The sequence below is a fragment of the Leucoraja erinacea genome, chromosome 32, assembly GCF_028641065.1.
Source record: "Leucoraja erinacea ecotype New England chromosome 32, Leri_hhj_1, whole genome shotgun sequence".
NCBI classification, from domain to species: Eukaryota; Metazoa; Chordata; class Chondrichthyes; order Rajiformes; family Rajidae; genus Leucoraja; species Leucoraja erinaceus.
In genome coordinates this window covers 23,751,466-23,769,283 of record NC_073408.1, presented here as the reverse complement: position 1 = coordinate 23,769,283, position 17,818 = coordinate 23,751,466, and the positions used below count along the sequence as shown (strand labels likewise).

Here is a 17,818-nt window from a genome sequence, read left to right as displayed (position 1 = left end):
TTGAGATGAGAAGAAATAGGTTGGATTTCACTCCCTGGGGTATGGAAGATAGATATTCTTGATAGAATAGATGTCGGGAGATGGAGCTGTATTGAACCAGGAATCACAGGCTCCGTGACTATTTAGGATAGAGATGGAAACACATTTCAAGAAATGAGTTGAATTCATTGCCCAGAGAAGGCTGTGGAGGCCAAGTCATTGGATATTTTAAAAGTGGAGATTTACAGATTCTTGATTAATACGGGTGTCAAAGGTAATGGGGAGAAGGCAGGAGAATGGGGTTGAGGGGAAAGATAGTTCAGCCATGATTGAATGGTGATTAGTCAATGGGCTGAATGCCTTTATTCTCCTAGACATATGAACTTATGAAATGTTTTCACCTTAGTCTATTGAATATTTGAATTTCATGAGTCAAATGAACCGTGACTGAATATCAATAGAATCAGAAATCTAATCCTACATCGGCAATGGAAATCTATGCAAGGCCTCTGCCATTATGCAATTATGCTTTGATTTGTTCTGAGTCTTTTTTATTTGCGCCCTCTTCTCACTGCTACCATCAGAAGTGTGAAGTCCCACACCACCAGGTTTAGGAACAACTACCTTATGGTGTCATGGTGGCACAGCAGTAGAGCTACTGCCTCACAGCGCCAGCGACCCGGGTTCGATCCTGACTACGGGTGCTTGTCTGTACGGAGTTTGTACATTCTCACTGCGACCTGCGTGGGTTTTCTCTGAGACCTTCGGTTTCTTCCCACATTCCAAAGTCGTAAGGGTTTGTAGGTTAAATGGCTTTGTACAAATGTAATAATTGCCCCTAGCGTGTGTGGGGATCACTGGTCGGTGCAAACTCGGTGGGAAGAAGGGCTGTTTCTGCACTGTATCTCTAACCTAAACTAGACTAAACTACTTTCCTACAACCGTCAGTTCTTCAAACCAACCGACACAACCCGAATGCAAACTCTGCAACCTACAGTGACACTATGGATCACCTCGTGCACAGCATGGAGTTGACTCTGTTTTGCACTAATTGTGTTTTGCACTGATGTCGTGTTTTTTGTTGTTGCATGGTTTTCTTTGTTTTAGACATTTTAAACGTGATTTATGGATATGATTTATGTTTTTGTGTGCTGCTTAGTCTATGTGCCTATGACGTTGCTGCAAGCAGAATCCACATTGTACCTGCACCTCACTATGCTTGTGCACATGACAATAAACTCAACTTCAATAGATGTTTAGGTAGAGGAATTAATGGATATCGATTTAGTAGATAAAAGTGCTGCTGAGGTTAAGGTCAGCTGATGAAGGAATATCAGGCGGGTTAGCTGAACTACTTTATGTGTTTCTCATGTAGTTTCAGGTTTTAATGATCCCAATCTATCACTTTGTCACATAGGTTTCAAATTCATTTCATCGGGCGCAAAAAAACAAACTGCTGGGAAATCTCAGTGGGTCGGGCAGCATCTGGGGAGGGAAAAGGATGGTCAATGTTTCATGTCAGGGTCCTGCATCAGCGACCGAGAGTGCAGAGGGAAGAGTGAGTTGTGTATATTGACGTGAGAGGGAGGAGTGAGACAAGTGATGGGTGGAAACAGATGAAGAGGGTGATGATGTGCAGATGGAGCCAGTTGACGGGGAGTGTTGATACAGAGGCTGGGCGCTTCCTGCATCCATAGTCTCTTGTGTTTGCATTTCACCTGCCATTCAGTTCCATTTTGGGCCTGTCCCACTTGGGCGACCTAATCCACGAGTCCAGAAGCGTGTCTTCGACCTTCAAGCTCGATAGCACTCGGGGGGGGGGGGGGGGGGGGGGGGGGGAGGGGAGAGGAGAGAGAAGGGGGAACGTATGTGGAGGGTGCGGCAGAGGTATCATTTCAGGTTAGCAAAGAGAGAGGAAGGGAGAGAGGAGGCGAGAGAAGGGAGAGAGAGAAGGGAGAGACAGAGGGGGAGAGAGAGAAGGGAGAGACAGAGGGGGAGAGAGAGAAGAGGGGAGAGAGATGTGGAGGGTGAGGCAGAGGTATCATTTCAGGTTAAAGATCCTTCATCAGAATCTTTGCTGTTCTGATGAAGGTAATTCAATGATCATTGAATCATTATGGACCTTAAACGTTAACTCTGTTCCTCTCTCCACAGTTGCTGCCTGACTTGTTGGTAGAAACAAAATGCTGGAGTAACAGATGGAAGGAATGGGTGACGTTTCGGGTCGAGTCCCTTCTTCAGACTCAAGAAGGGTCTCAACCCGAAACATCATCCATTCCTATCCAGAGATGCTGCCTGCCCAATGAGTTACTACAACTTTCTGTGTCTATCTTTGGTGTAAACCAGCATCTGCAGTTCCTTCCTACACTGCCTGACATGTTGCCTGTTTCCAGCAATTACGCCTAAATGCAAACTAACCGAAAGGGCGGGACGCCTAAAAGCTAACTTACTGAATGGCCGCTCTGTCGAAACGCCACCAACCCGAAAGGCGGCGTCGCCTGCAGACCAAAGGACTGACTGCCGCTCAACAGAAACATCCAATAACAGACTTGACGTTGTTGGGGGCGGGATTTGTCAGCGATTGGTCCAGACCCCCGCGTCAATCACATCACTGTGTAGGCATGAACATTGGCCCACACCTCTGCTCCACCGGACCCGCAGCCCGTGGAGGGTGGCCGTGGGAGAGTGGGGGCTGTCCCGAGGGATGCGCACCTTCGGCCGCTTTCAACTTGGTGCTTGGGTTCAGATTGCCCAGTTGCCTATGGCTTCTGTGGGAATATGAACCCCACGCTCTTGTCTCCCCCTTCTCTGTCTCCTCTTCTCTCTCATCTTCTCTCTCTCTCCCTTCTCTCTCTCCCTTCTCTCTCTCCCTTCTCTCTCTCCCTTCTCTCTCTCTCCCTCTTATCTCTCTCTCCTCCTCTCTCTCCACTCCTCTCTCTTCCCCCTCTCTCTTCCCCTCCTCTCTCTTCACTTCCTCTCTCTCCCTCCTCTCTCCCTCCTCTCTCCCTCTTCTCCCTCTCTCTGCCCCTTCTTCCCCCCCCCCCCGCCGCACTCTCTCCCTTCTCTCTCTCCTTCGTCTCCACCCGCGGGAGTGTCCCACAGTCACTGACCGTGATGCACCGCCATCGGACCCCAACCTCCACACCAAGGTGACCCCCCCACCTCCGACCCCCGGTCTTTGACATCCATGTCAGGGTGATTCACCCCGGCCGCGGGGACGTAGAAACATAGAAACATAGAAATTAGGCGCAGGAGTAGGCCATTCGGCCCTTCGATCCTGCACCGTCATTCAATATGATCATGGTTGATCAACCAACTCAGTATCCTGTACCTGCCTTCTCTCCATACCCCCTGATCCCTTTAGCCACAAGGGCCACATCTAACTCCCTCTTAAATATAGCCAATAAACTGGCCTCAACTACCTTCTGTGGCAGAGAATTCCAGAGATTCACCACTCTCTGTGTGAAAAATGTTTTTCTCATCTCGGTCCTAAAAGATTTCCCCCTTATCCTTAAACTGTGACCCCTTGTGCTGGACTTTCCCAACATCGGGAACAATCTTCCTGCATCTAGTCTGTCCAACCCCTTAAGAATTTTGTACGTTTCTATAAGCTCCCCCCTCAATCTTCTAAATTCTAGCGAGTAAAAGGCGAGTCTATCCAGTCTTTCTTCATATGAAAGTCCTGACATCCCAGGAATCAGTTTGGTGAACCTTCTCTGTACTCCCTCTATGGGAAGAATGTATTTTCTCAGATTAGGAGACCAAAACTGTACGCAATACTCCAGGTGTGGTCTCACCAAGACCCTGTACAACTGCAGTAGAACCTCCCTGCTCCTATACTCAAATCCATTTGCTATGAATGCTAACATACCATTTGCTTTCTTCACTGCCTGCTGCACCTGTATGCCTACTTTCTATGACTGGTGTACCATGACACCCAGGTCTCGTTGCATCTCCCCTTTTCCTAATCGGCCACCATTCAGATAATAGTCTACTTTCCTGTTTTTGCCACCAAAGTGGATAACCTCACATTTATCCATATTATACTGCATCTGCCATGCATTTGCCCACTCACCCAGCCTATCTATGTCACCTTGCAGCCTCCTAGCATCCTCCTCACAGCTAACACTGCCCCCCAGCTTCGTGTCATCTGCAAACTTGAAGATGTTGCATTCAATTCCCTCGTCCAAATCATTAATATATATTGTAAATAGCTGGGGTCCCAGCACTGAGCCTTGCGGTACCCCACTAGTCACTGTCTGCCATTGTGAAAAGGACCCGTTTACTCCTACTCTTTGCTTCCTGTCTGCCAGACAGTTCTCTATCCACATCAATACTGAACCCCCAATACCGTGTGCTTTAAGTTTGTATACTAATCCCTTATGTGGGACCTTGTCGAAAGCCTTCTGAAGGTCCAGATATAATACATCCATTGGTTCTCCCTTATCCACTCTACTAGTTACATCCTCGAAAAAATCTATAAGATTCGTCAGACATGATTTACCTTTCATAAATCCATGCTGACTTTACCCAATGATTTCACCACTTTCCAAATGTGCTGCTATCCCATCTTTAATAACTGACTCCAGCTGTTTCCCCACGACCGATGTTAGATTAACTGGTCTGTAATTCCCCATTTTCTCTATCCCTCCCTTTTTAAAAAGTGGGGTTACATTAGCTACCCTCCAATCCTCAGGAACTACTCCAGAATCTAAAGAGTTTTGAAAAATTATCACTAATGCATCCACTATTTCTGGAGCTACTTCCTTAAGTACTCTGGGATGCAGCCTATTTGGCCCTGGGGATTTATCGGCCTTTAATCCATTTAATTTACCTAACACCACGTCCCGGCTAACCTGGATTTCACTCAGTTCCTCCATCTCATTTGACCTCCGGTCCCCTGCTATTTCCGGCAGATTATTTATGTCTTCCTTAGTGAAGACAGAACCAAAGTAGTTATTCAATTGGACAGACGGTTTATTTATTACCGTCTCAGTGTTTGCGGAACGCACCCAAGTTCCCACGCACAAAACAGGCAGCATCCCTGGAGAGATGGAATGGGAGACATTTCGTGCCGAGACCATTCTTCAGAGTGCGCCTGAGGGGTCTCGACCCGAAACGCGACCCATTCCTTCTCTCCAGAGATGCTGCCTCTTCAGCTGAGTTACTCCAGCATTTTGTGTCTATCTTTGGTGTGAGAGTTGTCATTGGCTTGGTGTATTGGAGAGAAGCTGTACATGCCACTTGCATCTATTCAAACAAATGCACTCAAATTGAAATCCCACATCTTTGCGAGGGAGGGATGGAATGGATGTAATCACCAGCTAAAACAAAGGCCGTTAGAACAGGGAAATAATGTCACCAGTTAATTAACCATGTTCCCGAATGTAAGAACAATTTATACATGTAATACATGATATCCATTTATACATGGTTAATTAACTGGTGTATATCATACATTACATGTATACATTGTTCTTACATCGCCCTGGTGTGGAGGTTGGGGTCCGATGGTGGTGCATCGCGGTCAGTGACTGTGGGATGCTCCCGCGGGTGGAGACGGAGAGAGAGAGAAGGGAGAGAGAGAAGGGAGAAAGAGAGGGGAGAGAGAAGCGGGATAGAGAGAGAAGGGGGAGAGAGAGGAGGGAGGGAGAAGGGAGAGGGAGAGAGGGGGGGGGGGAGGAGGGGAGAGGATGGGGGGGGGGGGGGGGGTGAGGAGGGGAAGAGAGAGGAGGGGAAGAGAGAGGAGGAGAGAGTGAAGAGTGGAGAGAGGAGGAGAGAGAGAAGAGGGGAGAGAGAGGAAGGAAGAGAGGAGGAGAGAGAAGGGAGAGAGAGAAGGGGGAGACAGAGGGGGAGAGAGAGAAGTGCGGAGAGAGAAGGGGGAGACGTGAGCGTGGGGTTCATTTTCTCACACAAGCCATAGGTGACTGGGCAATCTGAACCCTAACACCAAGTTGAGAGCGGCTGAAGGTGTGCATCCCTCGGGACAGCCCCCACTCTCCCACAGCCACCCTCCACGGGCTGCGGGTCGGGTGGAGCGGAGGTTTGGGACAATGTTAATGCCTTCACAGTGACGTGATTGACGCAGGGGTCTGGACCAATCCCTGATAAGTCCCGCTGGAAACATGCTGAAAACAGGCAACATGTCAGGCAGTGTAGGAAGGAACTGCAGATGCTGGTTTACACCGAAGATAGACACAGAATGTTGTAGTAACTCATTGGGACAGGCAGCATCTCTGGATAGGAATGGATGATGTTTCGGGTTGAGACCCTTCTTGAGTCTGAAGAAGGGTCTCGAACCGAAACGTCACCCATTCCTTCCATCTGTTACTCCAGCATTTTGTTTCTACCAACAAGTCAGGCAGCAACTGTGGAGAGAGGAACAGAGTTAACGTTTAAGGTCCATAATGATTCAATGATCATTGAATTACCTTCATCAGAACAGCAAAGATTCTGATGAAGGATCTTTAACCTGAAATGATACCTCTGCCAGTGTGTCAGTATTGGATACAAACAGACCAAAGGCTAATAAATGGAAATTGCTAATGGGAAAAGCACAGGTGAGAAGAATAAACTGAGAAACTTTGCAAATAACATCAAAGCAGGTGCTATTGACAGTCAAAGTAAAATCTGTTATGCTGAGTTCATGGTAGGTTCTAGGGCTCCAAATAATGAAGGGCTGGGCTTTTTATTGTTATCAGCTGTTGGAATAGTAAGATTTTTGCATGAAATGTTATATAAGCCACATGCAAAGTTAGTGTGATAATGTTATATGGTCATGATAATACAATAGTAAAGGGCCTGTCCCACTTGGGCGACCTAAGCTGCAAGTTGAGAAGCATTTGCCCTGGACTGAAACTCGCAGCATGGTTGACAAGAGGTCCTAGGAGGTCATATGAGGTGGCTGGAACTCTCCTTCATGCTCGAGGGATGTATCCGCCTACTCGCGGCCTCAGCTAGCTCCCGAAAACATTTTCGGGATATTGAAACATTTTCCGAGATTAAAATTTGGTCAGCATGGGTCTTTTTAACTCGTAGTGCAGTGGAATGGGGTCGCTATTTATTTACAGGCACTCGAGGACAGCCATAGGCAATCTCCTTCGCTGACCGGCCATTTTGATTGGCTCATTGCAAGTTTCAGGTCCTAGGAAGACCTACCGGTAGGTAAAATACCCGCTAAACTTTATTATGTTTCTTAAATGTGTATCCACTCTCTCTGCACCCCTTCTCCTCCACTTCTCTCCCCTTCTCTCCCCCCTTCTCTCCCCGCTTCTCTCCCCCTTCTCTTCCCCTTCTCTCTCTCCTTCTCTCTCCTTCTCTCCCCCCCCCCCCCCCCCCCCACGAATGCTATCGAGCTTGAAGGTCGAAGACACTCTTCTGGACTCGTGGATTAGGCGCCCAAGTGGGACAGGACCTAAATGGAACTGAATGGCGGGTGAAATGCAAACACAAGAGACTATGGATGCAGGAAACTGACAGCGCCCCGCCTCCGAATCAACAATCCCCTCTTCCATCTGCACACTCTGTCGCTGATTGGACATCAGTCAAACTTGAAGAAACTACTTGAGAAACACATAAAGTAGTTCAGCTAACCCGCCTGATATTCATTCATCAGCTGACCTTAACCTCAGCAGCACTTTTATCTACTAAATCGATATCCATTAATTCCTCTACCTAAACATCTATTGAAGTTGAGTTTATTGTCATGTGCACAAGCATAGTGAGGTGCAGGTACAATGTGGATTCTGCTTGCAGCAACGTCATAGGAACATAGACTAAGCAGCGCACAAAAGCATAAATCATATCCATAAATCACGTTTAAAATGTCTAAAACAAAGAAAACCATGCAACAACAAGTCCGTGGGAAGTCCACGCGTGACGTACGGCGTCAAAACGCTGCATACGGCATCAAGACGATGCGCACGGCTATCGAGGCTGTGCGTACGGCGTCGAGGTTGCTGCGGGCCAGCAGGCCGTTGCCACACGGTATATTTGAACATGGTCAGTTTTTCAGAGACCAGCGCGATGTCGGGACCAGCTCCGTACAACTCCATATGGCTCCGGCGATCGAAGTGGGGCCGGCCCTGCGATGCCGTACGGCTCAAGCGACCACGTTAGGTCGTGCTTGCCGCATGGAGTCGCATGCTCGTGGGACAGGAAATTTTTTTTTCAGGATATTGAACATTTTTCCAAGAGTAAAATTTGGTCGGCATGGGTCTTTTTAAACTCATAGTGCAGTGGAGTGGGGTCGCTATTTACTTACAGGCAAACAAGAGCAGCCGTAGGCAATCTCCATCGCCGATCAGCCATTTTGATTGGAAGTTTCAGGACCTAGGAAAACACTCCCCTTCAACTGGCTCCATCTGCACATCATCACCCTCTTCATCTGTTTCCACCCATCACTTGTCTCACTCCCCCCTCTCACGTCAATATACACAACTCACTCTTCCCTCTGCACTCTCGGTCGCTGATGCAGGACCCTGACATGAAACATTGACCATCCATTTCCCTCCCCAGATGCTGCCCGACCCACTGAGATTTCCCAGCAGTTTGTTTTTTTGCGCCCGATGAAATGAGTTTGAAACCTATGTGACAAAGTGATAGATTGGGATCATTAAAACCTGAAGATAACTACATGAGAAACACATATGCTGCGAGTTTCAGTCCAGGGCAAATGCTTCTCAACTTGCAGCTTAGGTCGCCCAAGTGGGACAGGCCCTTTACTATTGTATTATCATGACCATATAACATTATCACACTAACTTTGCATGTGGCTTATATAACATTTCATGCAAAAATCTTACTATTCCAACAGCTGATAACAATAAAAAGCGCAGCCCTTCCTTTATTTGGAGCCCTAAAACCTACCATGAACTCAGCATAACAGATTTTACTTTGACTGTCAATAGCACCTGCTTTGAAGGTACACAAAAATGCTGGAGAAACTCAGCGGGTGCAGCAGCATCTATGGAGCGAAGGAAATAGGCGACGTTTCGGGCCGAAACCCTTCTTCAGACTGATAGGGGGTGGGGGGGAGAAGGAAGGAAAAAGGGAGGAGGAGGAGCCCGAGGGCGGGGGGATGGGAGGAGACAGATCGAGGGTTAAGGAAGGGGAGGAGACAGCAAGGGCTAACAAAATTGGGAGAATTCAGTTAAGGCCCGCCGGACGCAGGCTACCGAGGCGGAATATGAGATGCTGTTCCTCCAATTTCCGGTGTTACTCACTCTGGCAATGGAGGAGACCCAGGACAGAGAGGTCGGATTGGGAATGGGAGGGGGAGTTGAAGTGCTGAGCCACCGGGAGTTCAGGTAGGTTATAGCGGACTGAGCGAGGTGTTCGGCGAAACGATCGCCCAACCTCCTCTTAGTCTCCCCGATGTAAATCAGCTGACATCTAGAGCAGCGGATACAGTAGATGAGGTTGGAGGAGATGCAGGTGAACCTTTGTCGCACCTGGAACGACTGCTTGGGTCCTTGAATGGAGTCGAGGGAGGAGGTAAAGGGACAGGTGTTGCATTTCTTGCGGTTGCAACGGAAAGTGCCCGGGGAGGGGGTGGTACGGGAGGGAAGGGAAGAATTGACAAGGGGAATTGCGGAGGGAGCGGTCTTTGCGGAAGGCAGACATGAGGGGGTGATGGGAAGATGTGGTGAGTGGTGGGGTCACGTTGGAGGTGGCGAAAATGGCGGAGGATGATTTGTTGTATTTGCCGGCTGGTGGGGTGAAAGGTGAGGACTAGGGGGACTCTGCCCTTGTTGCGAGTGCGGGGATGGGGAAAGAGAGCAGTGTTGCGGGTTATGGAAGAGACCCTGGTGCGAGCCTCATCTATGGTGGAGGAGGGGAATCCCCGTTCCCTGAAGAGCGAGGACATGAGCACTTCTTGAGCACCTGCTTTGATGTTATTTGCATAGTTTCTCAGTTTATTTTTCTCATCTGTGCTTTTCCCATTAGCAATTTCCATTTATTAGCCTTTGGTCTGTTTGTATCCAACACTGACACATTTTGTTTGTGTCTATCTTTGGTTTAAACCAGCACCTGCAGTTGCTTCCCACAGTGTGCAGCCTTAATGTTGCTAGTCACCTCTTTCACGGACTACGTGTTGTTGAGCTGGTGTTCCTTGAGGTACACTCCTCAGACATGTTTCTTGAGTGGTCTGAATGGTGGGCATCATGTTCCACGTACATCTCTTAGTTTTCTGACCTCTTGCCTTCTGCTTGGACCTGGCTTTGTCACCAATGTCCTTCACTTGCTTGTTGCTTGTCTCCAGTTCTGAATCATTCATATTGTTTCCATCACTGTCTCTATTCCTGGAGTCCATTTGGACTGATCCTAGGAGACACAAGAGGTTGCAGAGGTTGGACGCTTGAGCAGTAGATAAACTATTGGAGGAACTGAGTGGGTTAAACTCAACAGCCCAAGATTCCAGCATCTTCACACTCTTGCATCACCATTGTACTGCTCCACAGCAAAGTATCATCAAGATATGCCCACTTTCATGGTTGTCCTCCTTCAGCAGTCTGAAGAAGGGTCCCAACCCAAAACGTCACCTATCTACGTTCTCCAGAGATGCCGCCTGACCCGTTGAGTTACTCCAGCATTTTGTGTCTTCTTTTGTAGACCAGCATCTGCGGTCCCTTGTTTCTAAAGTTCACCTCTTTGACCTGCTGGGTTCCACCAGCAGACGGATCTCGCCCATGCGTTGCGTTCTCCACCAACTTCTCCGCTGATTTGTCTGACTGGGGATATTTCTCTTTAGTGGAAGCTTCTTCACAAACCACATTCTCTGGCATCCAGGTGGTTGGCCTCTCAGCTTCTAACTGGTCAATAATATCAGAGGGAACCTGATAGCTTCAGAACAGAAAATTCTTAATCCTGTTCTCCTTCATAGTCTCACATTGCTGTGGAGATCTTATTTCAACTTCCCACTCCTTACTTTTGGATAAACTGATTTGATCAAAGTATTCCACACATTACGCTAACTTCCTCGATGAAGAGCTCCTGGAGCGGGGCCTACATCACCGCCCCGCGCGGCTTGGAACGGCCGCGGGACTCTGCGAGCGCACGCCGGGGTCTCTAACACCAAGACCCGGTGTGCGACCTCGCACCACCCGGCGTGGCTTTAATGGCCGCGGGACAATTGCCATCGCCAGCCGGGGGCTTTGACTTTGACTCTGACATCGGGGGGGGGGCGGGAGAGTGCAGTGGAGAAATAAGTTTATTTGGCCTTCCATCACAGCAATGTGATGGATGTTTATGTAAATTATGCTGTGTCTTGGGTCTATGTGTTTGTATGTATGGCTGCAGAAACGGCATTTCGTTTGGACCTCAAGGGGTCCAAATGACAATAAAATGTATCTTATCTTATCTTATCTTATCTTATCTTACACTCCCCTTGCGTATGTGGCAATGAGCCCTAGGGCTGATCTGCATTCAGTGTTCTACCAACACTTCATTCAAATGGGGACTTTCAAATCTCAAAGAGAAACAGTAAATGCTGGAAGCACTCAGCAGGTCAGGCAGTGTATGTGGAGGGTGAGGCAAAGGTATCATTTCAGGTTAAAGATCCTTCATCAGAATCTTTGCTGTTCTGATGAAGGTAATTCAATGATCATTGAATCATTATGGACCTTAAAAGTTAACTATGTTCCTCTCTCCACAGTTGCTGCCTGACTTGTTGGTAGAAACAAAATGCTGGAGTAACAGATGGAAGGAATGGGTGACGTTTCGGGTCGAGACTCTCCTTCAGACTCAAGAATGGTCTCATCCCGAAACATCATCCATTCCTATTGAATGAGACGTGAGATGCGGTCGGTGGGGGAGAGATGAGTGGTTTGGGCTGAGAATATAACGGGAGATTCAATAAACTGGGTGAGACACAGAGAGAGACAGAGAGAGAGAGAGAAGGAGACAGACCGAGAGAGAGATAGAGAGACAGAGAGAGAGACAGGGAGAGGGTGGAGAGTGCTGCACAGAGCGGTGGCATGTTACAAACTTTTGAGTCGGTTCACGGACTCGTCCGCTGCTTGTATTTTCTGTGGCGAGGAAGAGACCGTGTTCCACATTTATATGGAGTGTGAGAGGCTACTGCCACTGTATCAATATCTGAAGGGGTTGTTCCTAAAGTTCTGGTTGCATTTTAATCCTACGATTCTTGTGTTTGGACACAAGGCAGGGTGTGGGGGAGCCAAGTGGGGGGGTGGGACTGACCTGTCGGTTTGTTCCTAGGCCTGGCCAAAATGGCCATACGCGGGTCCAGGCAGCAGGCGGTCGATGGTCAGGCTAGAGTCGGCTGCTTGCCCCTCTTTCGGGCCTACGTCCATGCACGTGTGTCCCTGGAGAGGGAACATGCGGTGCTCACGGGGACTTTGGAGGTATTCCGTGGGCGCTGGTCACCTCGTGGGGTTGAGAGTATTGTGAACAATGATTGTAATGTTGTTTTATAATGACACTTGATATAATGTAATTTATTTTTTTGTTTATGACTTTGATCTGTTGTAATATTTGTTGTGTCGAATAAAGTCTTGGAATTAAAAAAAAAACAGGGAAGACAGAGACAGAGAGAGACAGAGAGCTGGAGGAGAGGCAGAGGGAAGAGAGAATGACTGAGAAATAAAGGGCTGGAGATAGAGGGGGAGAGAGAGAGAGAGGAGGGGAGTGGAGGGGAGGTGGGACAAAGAGGAGGGAGAGAGAGTGATAGAGGGCTGGGGGGGAGGGAGAGAGAGGGTGACTGAGAAATAGAGTGAGAGGTGTAGAGAGAAGGAGTGAGGGGGAGAGGGGGGACAGAAAGAGAGGGGGGAGAAAGAGGGGAGACAGAGAAGGGGGAGATAGAGAGGGGGATAGATAAGGAGAGAGAGAGATGGGGGGAGAGAGAGTAAATTAAGTTATTATTTAAAAGAAAAAAAAAATTATCTGAATAATAACCGATTAGGAAAAGGCAAGATGCAACGAGACCTGGGTGTCATGGTACACCTATCATTGAAAGTAGGCATGCAGGTGCAGCAGGCAGTGAAGAAAGCTAATGGTATGTTAGCACTCATAGCAAAAGGATTTGAGTATAAGAGCAGGGAGGTTCTACTGCAGTTGTACAGGGTCTTGGTGAGACCACATCTGGAGTATTGCGTACAGTTTTGGTCTCCTAATCTGAGGAAAGACATTCTTGCCATAGACGGAGTACAGAGAAGGTTCACCAGACTGATTCCAGGGATGTCAGGACTTTCATATGAAGAAAGACTGGATAGACTCGGCTTGTACTCGCTAGAATTTAGAGGATTGAGGGGGGATCTTATAGAAACTTGCAACTTTCTTAAGTGGTTGGACAGGCTAGATTCAGGAAGATTATTCCCAGTTTTGGGGAGTCCAGAACATGTGGTCACAGTTTAAGGATAAGGGGGAAGTCTTTTATGACCGAGATGAGAAAATCATTTTTTACACAGAGTGGTGAATCTGTGGAATTCTCTGCCACAGAAGGTAGTTGAGGCCAGTTCATGGGCTATATTTAAGAGGGGGTTAGATGTGGCCCTTGTGGCTAAAGGGATCAGGGGGTATGGAGAGAAGGCAGGGATGGGATACTGAGTTTGATGATCAGCCATGATCATATTGAATGGCGTTGCAGGCTCAAAGGGCCGAATGGCCTACTCCTGCACCTATTTTCTATGTTTCCATGTTTCTATGCAGAGATGCTGCCTGTCCCACTGAGTTACTACAACTTTCCGTGTCTATCTTCGGTGTAAACCAGCATATGCAGTTCCTTCCTACACTGCCTGACATGTTGCCTGTTTCCAGCATTTTCTACATGATTTTGGTTTCAGTTTTTTCTTTTGATTTTCTTTCCCATCTCAGATTATTTTGAAAGCTCAGGTTGTGTATCCTGTCATGGGCATTAAAGGCTGGCAAGATTCAATGGAACGGGCATTGATTACTGATCTATGAATTGTTTTTGACACATTACTTTCCAGAGCAATAATACTGTATCTCTTACAGACGTTAACAGATGTTGATTGCATTTCAGGCATTTCCTTCGACAGCAGAAGTTCTATGAATACTTCACAATACCACTGTGAGTAAAATACATATTTTTGCCATCTCCCATTTCTGGTTTTGGAGGCTTTAGAGAGGGTGCAGTCTGTTGCCTGAATTAGGGGGGTATTAGCTACAAACCTGGATCGTTTTCTATAGATGGCCAGAGGTTGATGGAAGCATATACAATGATGAGAGAAATAGATAGACAGTCAAACCCTTTATCGCTGGCTGGAAATGTCAAAGACTAGCGGGTGTAGCTTAAGTTAAAGGGGGCAAAGTTTAAATGATTTGTGTGGGTCAAGGCTTTTACACAAAGGCCGGCAGGTGCCTGGAACGCATTGCCAAATGTGGTTGGAGGCAGATACCAAAGTGGCTTTTAGATAGGCACATGGACATGCAGGGAATGGAGGGGTATGCTCCTCCATTCCCTGCATTTCAGCCACTGTTCACTGAGGGGCTGAGCCCTGGTTAGAAACCTCTCAAACCCTTGAAATGTGTGTCTGTATAAGTGGCAACAGTGCTGTGAACACCAGCAACATGTCGAACTGGTATCGCTGTCACTACAAAGAGTGAACAACACAATGAATGTAAAGAAAGCTTGTAGAAAAACTTTCGTTTTGAATTGTAATTGTGTGAAAAATGTTTTTGAATGAATAAAGTTTACTTTTAGATAATAGATTATTTGAGGCAGTGTTGAAAATCCCCCCTGTCATGGCCTGGAGGGGAACGTATTTAAACCATGAGTAACAGTTAAACCATGAGTAGCTGGTAGAGGACAAGCACATGTCAGCTACCTAACCATCTGTGAAAGAGTAAGACTCTTTCTGTGCACCCAGTCCTGACTTTCTCCCTCAGAGGGCCCTTGGATTGCTTTACCTTTGATCTCCTGTGACCACCTGGACAATTGGAAGCTGGGCTTTCTTTTAATTGAGCCACACATTTCATGTGGGAGGTTTCGGAGTGAGTCACAGTGAATACTCAGTGGGTTGGGAATGGCTATATATTTGCTGGAATTTTGTTGCAAGACTGAAGTAAACTGTAGGAGAATAAAATGGGAAAGGTTAGGGCAGCATGGTGGTGCAGTGGTAGAGTTACTGCCTTAAGGGCCACGAGCCATGCACGCATAATGCACGCTATGCGCGCGTCACGACATGCACGTCGTGGGTCCTGACGCGTAAATGATGTTACGTAAATGACGTGCAAATGACGCCCAAGTGGAACAGGCCCTTACGGAGTTTGAACGGAGTGTGACTGCGTGGAATTTCTCCGGGTTTTCCAGTTTTCTCCCTAATTCCAAGGATGTGCAGGGTTGTAGGTTAATTGGCTTTGGTAAATTGTCCCTATTGTGTAGGATAGAACTAGTGTATGGGTGGTTGTTGGCTGGCACAGACTCATGTGGGCCAAAAGGGCTGTTTCCATGCTGTATCTCCAAACTGAACTAAACTAAACTAAACTGAACTGAACGAAATGGGTTTGAGGTTATTTTTTTGCCACGTGTACCAAGGTACAGTGAAAAGCTTTTGTTTTGCGTTCGCCAGTCAGCGGAACGACAATACATGATTACAATTGAGCCATCCACAGTACATGTGACAATAAACTGAACTGAAACGTTAAGTTTGAATGAGTGCAGAAGAGCTTCACACCTGGATGCCACCTGGACTTGTGGGCTTGAGTTATAAGGATAGCGTTGCAAAGGCAAGGACCTGTTTCTATAGAATGCAGGAGGCTGAGCAGTGAACTTATAAGATGTTTGTGATGATGAGTGGCATCAATAAGGTGAACACTCACAGTCCCTTTCCCTGGGTAGAGGATTCTAAAACAAGGGGCATGAGCTAAAGGTGAGAGATTTTAAAGATACTTCAGAAACAACCTTTTCACTTTGAGGATAGTCCGTATCTGGAATGAGCTGCCAGAGTAAGCAATTAAAATGGATACATTTATGACTTTCTAAAGACATTTGGACAGACATATGGATAAGGATTAGAGGTATATGGGCAAATGCAGGCAAATGGGACGAGGCCATAATGCGAACTTGGTCGGCATGGACAAGTTGGGCTGAAGGACTATGACTCTATAATTTTAATTGGAATACATGGGGCGGCACGATGGCGCAACGATAGAGTTGCTACCTTAAAGCCCCTGTCCCACTTAGGAGACCTAAACAGCAACCTCTGGTGACTTGCCTGCCACCCAAGGTTTCCATGAGGTCACCAGAGGTTTTGGTCACTCTCCCTAATGGTCGAAAGTGGTTTCCACGTGGTCGAGGCTTCATCTAGGTTGCTGCTAATTTTTCATCATTCAATTCAATTCAATTCAATTCAATTCAACTTTAATGTCATCGCACAAATACAAGTATCAGTACAACGAAATGCAGTTTTGCGTCAGACCGTAGTAGTTGTACATAAAGAGAAAAAACAAGAAAAAAAATAGAAAGAGAGAAGATACAGAATAATCAGGAAATACAGAATGATTAAACAAAGGGGGACGGAGGGACCAGAGAAGTCTATCGTCGGGACTCCGAGTTCAGCAGTGTGATTGTGTTGTTATAGAAGCTTTTCCTCATCCTGCTGGTACGTGACCTGAGGCTCCTGTACCGCCTCCCTGATGGGAGGAGGGCAAACAGTCCATGGTTGGGGTGTGAGGGGTCTTTGATGATCTTCCCAGCCCGTCTCAGACACCGTTTTCGGTGGAGGGCATCCATGGCAGGGAGCGGGGCACCGATGATGTGCTGCGCGGTATTCACCACCCGTTGTAGTGCATGATTAAAACCGGCCTCGACTAAAAATAGGTTTCCGTTTTAAAAATCGATAATTTTTTAGTCGCAGGTCTAGTCGAAGCCGGTTTTCTTCATAGTCGAGGAAGGTTTTCAACATATGGGAGGTGGTAGGAGGTTGCAGGTCACCTCGACCTTGAATTTTTTTTGGGTGGTGGGCAAGATCACCAGAGGTTGCTGTTTAGGTCTCCTAAGTGGGACATACAGCGCTTGCAGTGCCGGAGACCCGGGTTCAATCCCAACTACGGGTGCTGTCTGTGCGGAGTTTGTACATTCTCCCTGTAACCACGTGGGTTTTCTCCGAGATCTTCGGTTTCCTCCCACACTCCAAAGACGTACAGGTATGTAGGTGAATTGGCTTGGTGTGTGTGTAAATTGTCCCTATGTGTGTGTGTGTGTCGGATAGTGCAAATGCATGGGGATCGATGGTCGATGCGGACTTGGTGGGCCGCAGGGCCTGTTTCTGTGCTTCAGAAATGAAATTGCTTGGGAAGGCTCAGTTTAATCGCTGGGCTTTCAATGACTAAGCACCAGAAGATGGGAACTACAGCATCTCTAATCTTTCCTGCAAATCACACGCTTCCTGCCTCAAACAGTCCCTTCACTGTTACAGGTGAATCTTCTTGGAGGTGATTTCAGAAATGAAAGCTTATTCTTGGACCATGTACATCCTGACACAGTGAGGAGAGACTTGGAGCAGTTACTGAATCTTTCTGTGCCACCATTATTGATTAGTGTAGCAATTGACCTTGGTTGTGAATGCAATTTGTAAACGTAAACTTCTCATATATTAACTTTGAGGTAGACAGAAATGCTGGAGAGACTCAGCGGTCGAGACCTGAAACGTCACCTTTGCTCCATAGATGCTGCCTCACCCGCTGAGTTTCTCAAGCATTTTTGTCTACCTTTGATTCTTCCAGCATCTGCAGTTCTTTCTTAAACACATATTAACTTTCTATTACTTGTTGCAGATTTAAAAATGACAATGCTACCGAGTCTGACTATTTGTAAGTAAGATTGCTGTTGGTACCCGTGTCTGCACCCCAACCT

General features: G+C 47.2%; 1 protein-coding gene across 8 annotated transcripts in view; it reads left to right on the top strand.

Annotated features, from left to right (window-relative positions):
* Positions 1-17,818, top strand: part of LOC129712453 (CMP-N-acetylneuraminate-beta-galactosamide-alpha-2,3-sialyltransferase 4-like) — a 165,003-nt gene that overhangs the window by 33,299 nt on the left and 113,886 nt on the right. For 4 of the 8 annotated variants that reach the window (XM_055660897.1, XM_055660899.1, XM_055660895.1 and 1 more), the window contains 2 exons: positions 13,985-14,032; positions 17,740-17,775. The exons of 2 other annotated variants lie outside the window; for them this stretch is intronic. In XM_055660897.1, the coding sequence (XP_055516872.1) occupies positions 13,985-14,032; positions 17,740-17,775 (84 nt within the window). The remainder of the gene's footprint in view (positions 1-13,984; positions 14,033-17,739; positions 17,776-17,818) is intronic. 2 more of the 8 variants (XM_055660898.1, XM_055660901.1) reach the window with 1 other exon arrangement.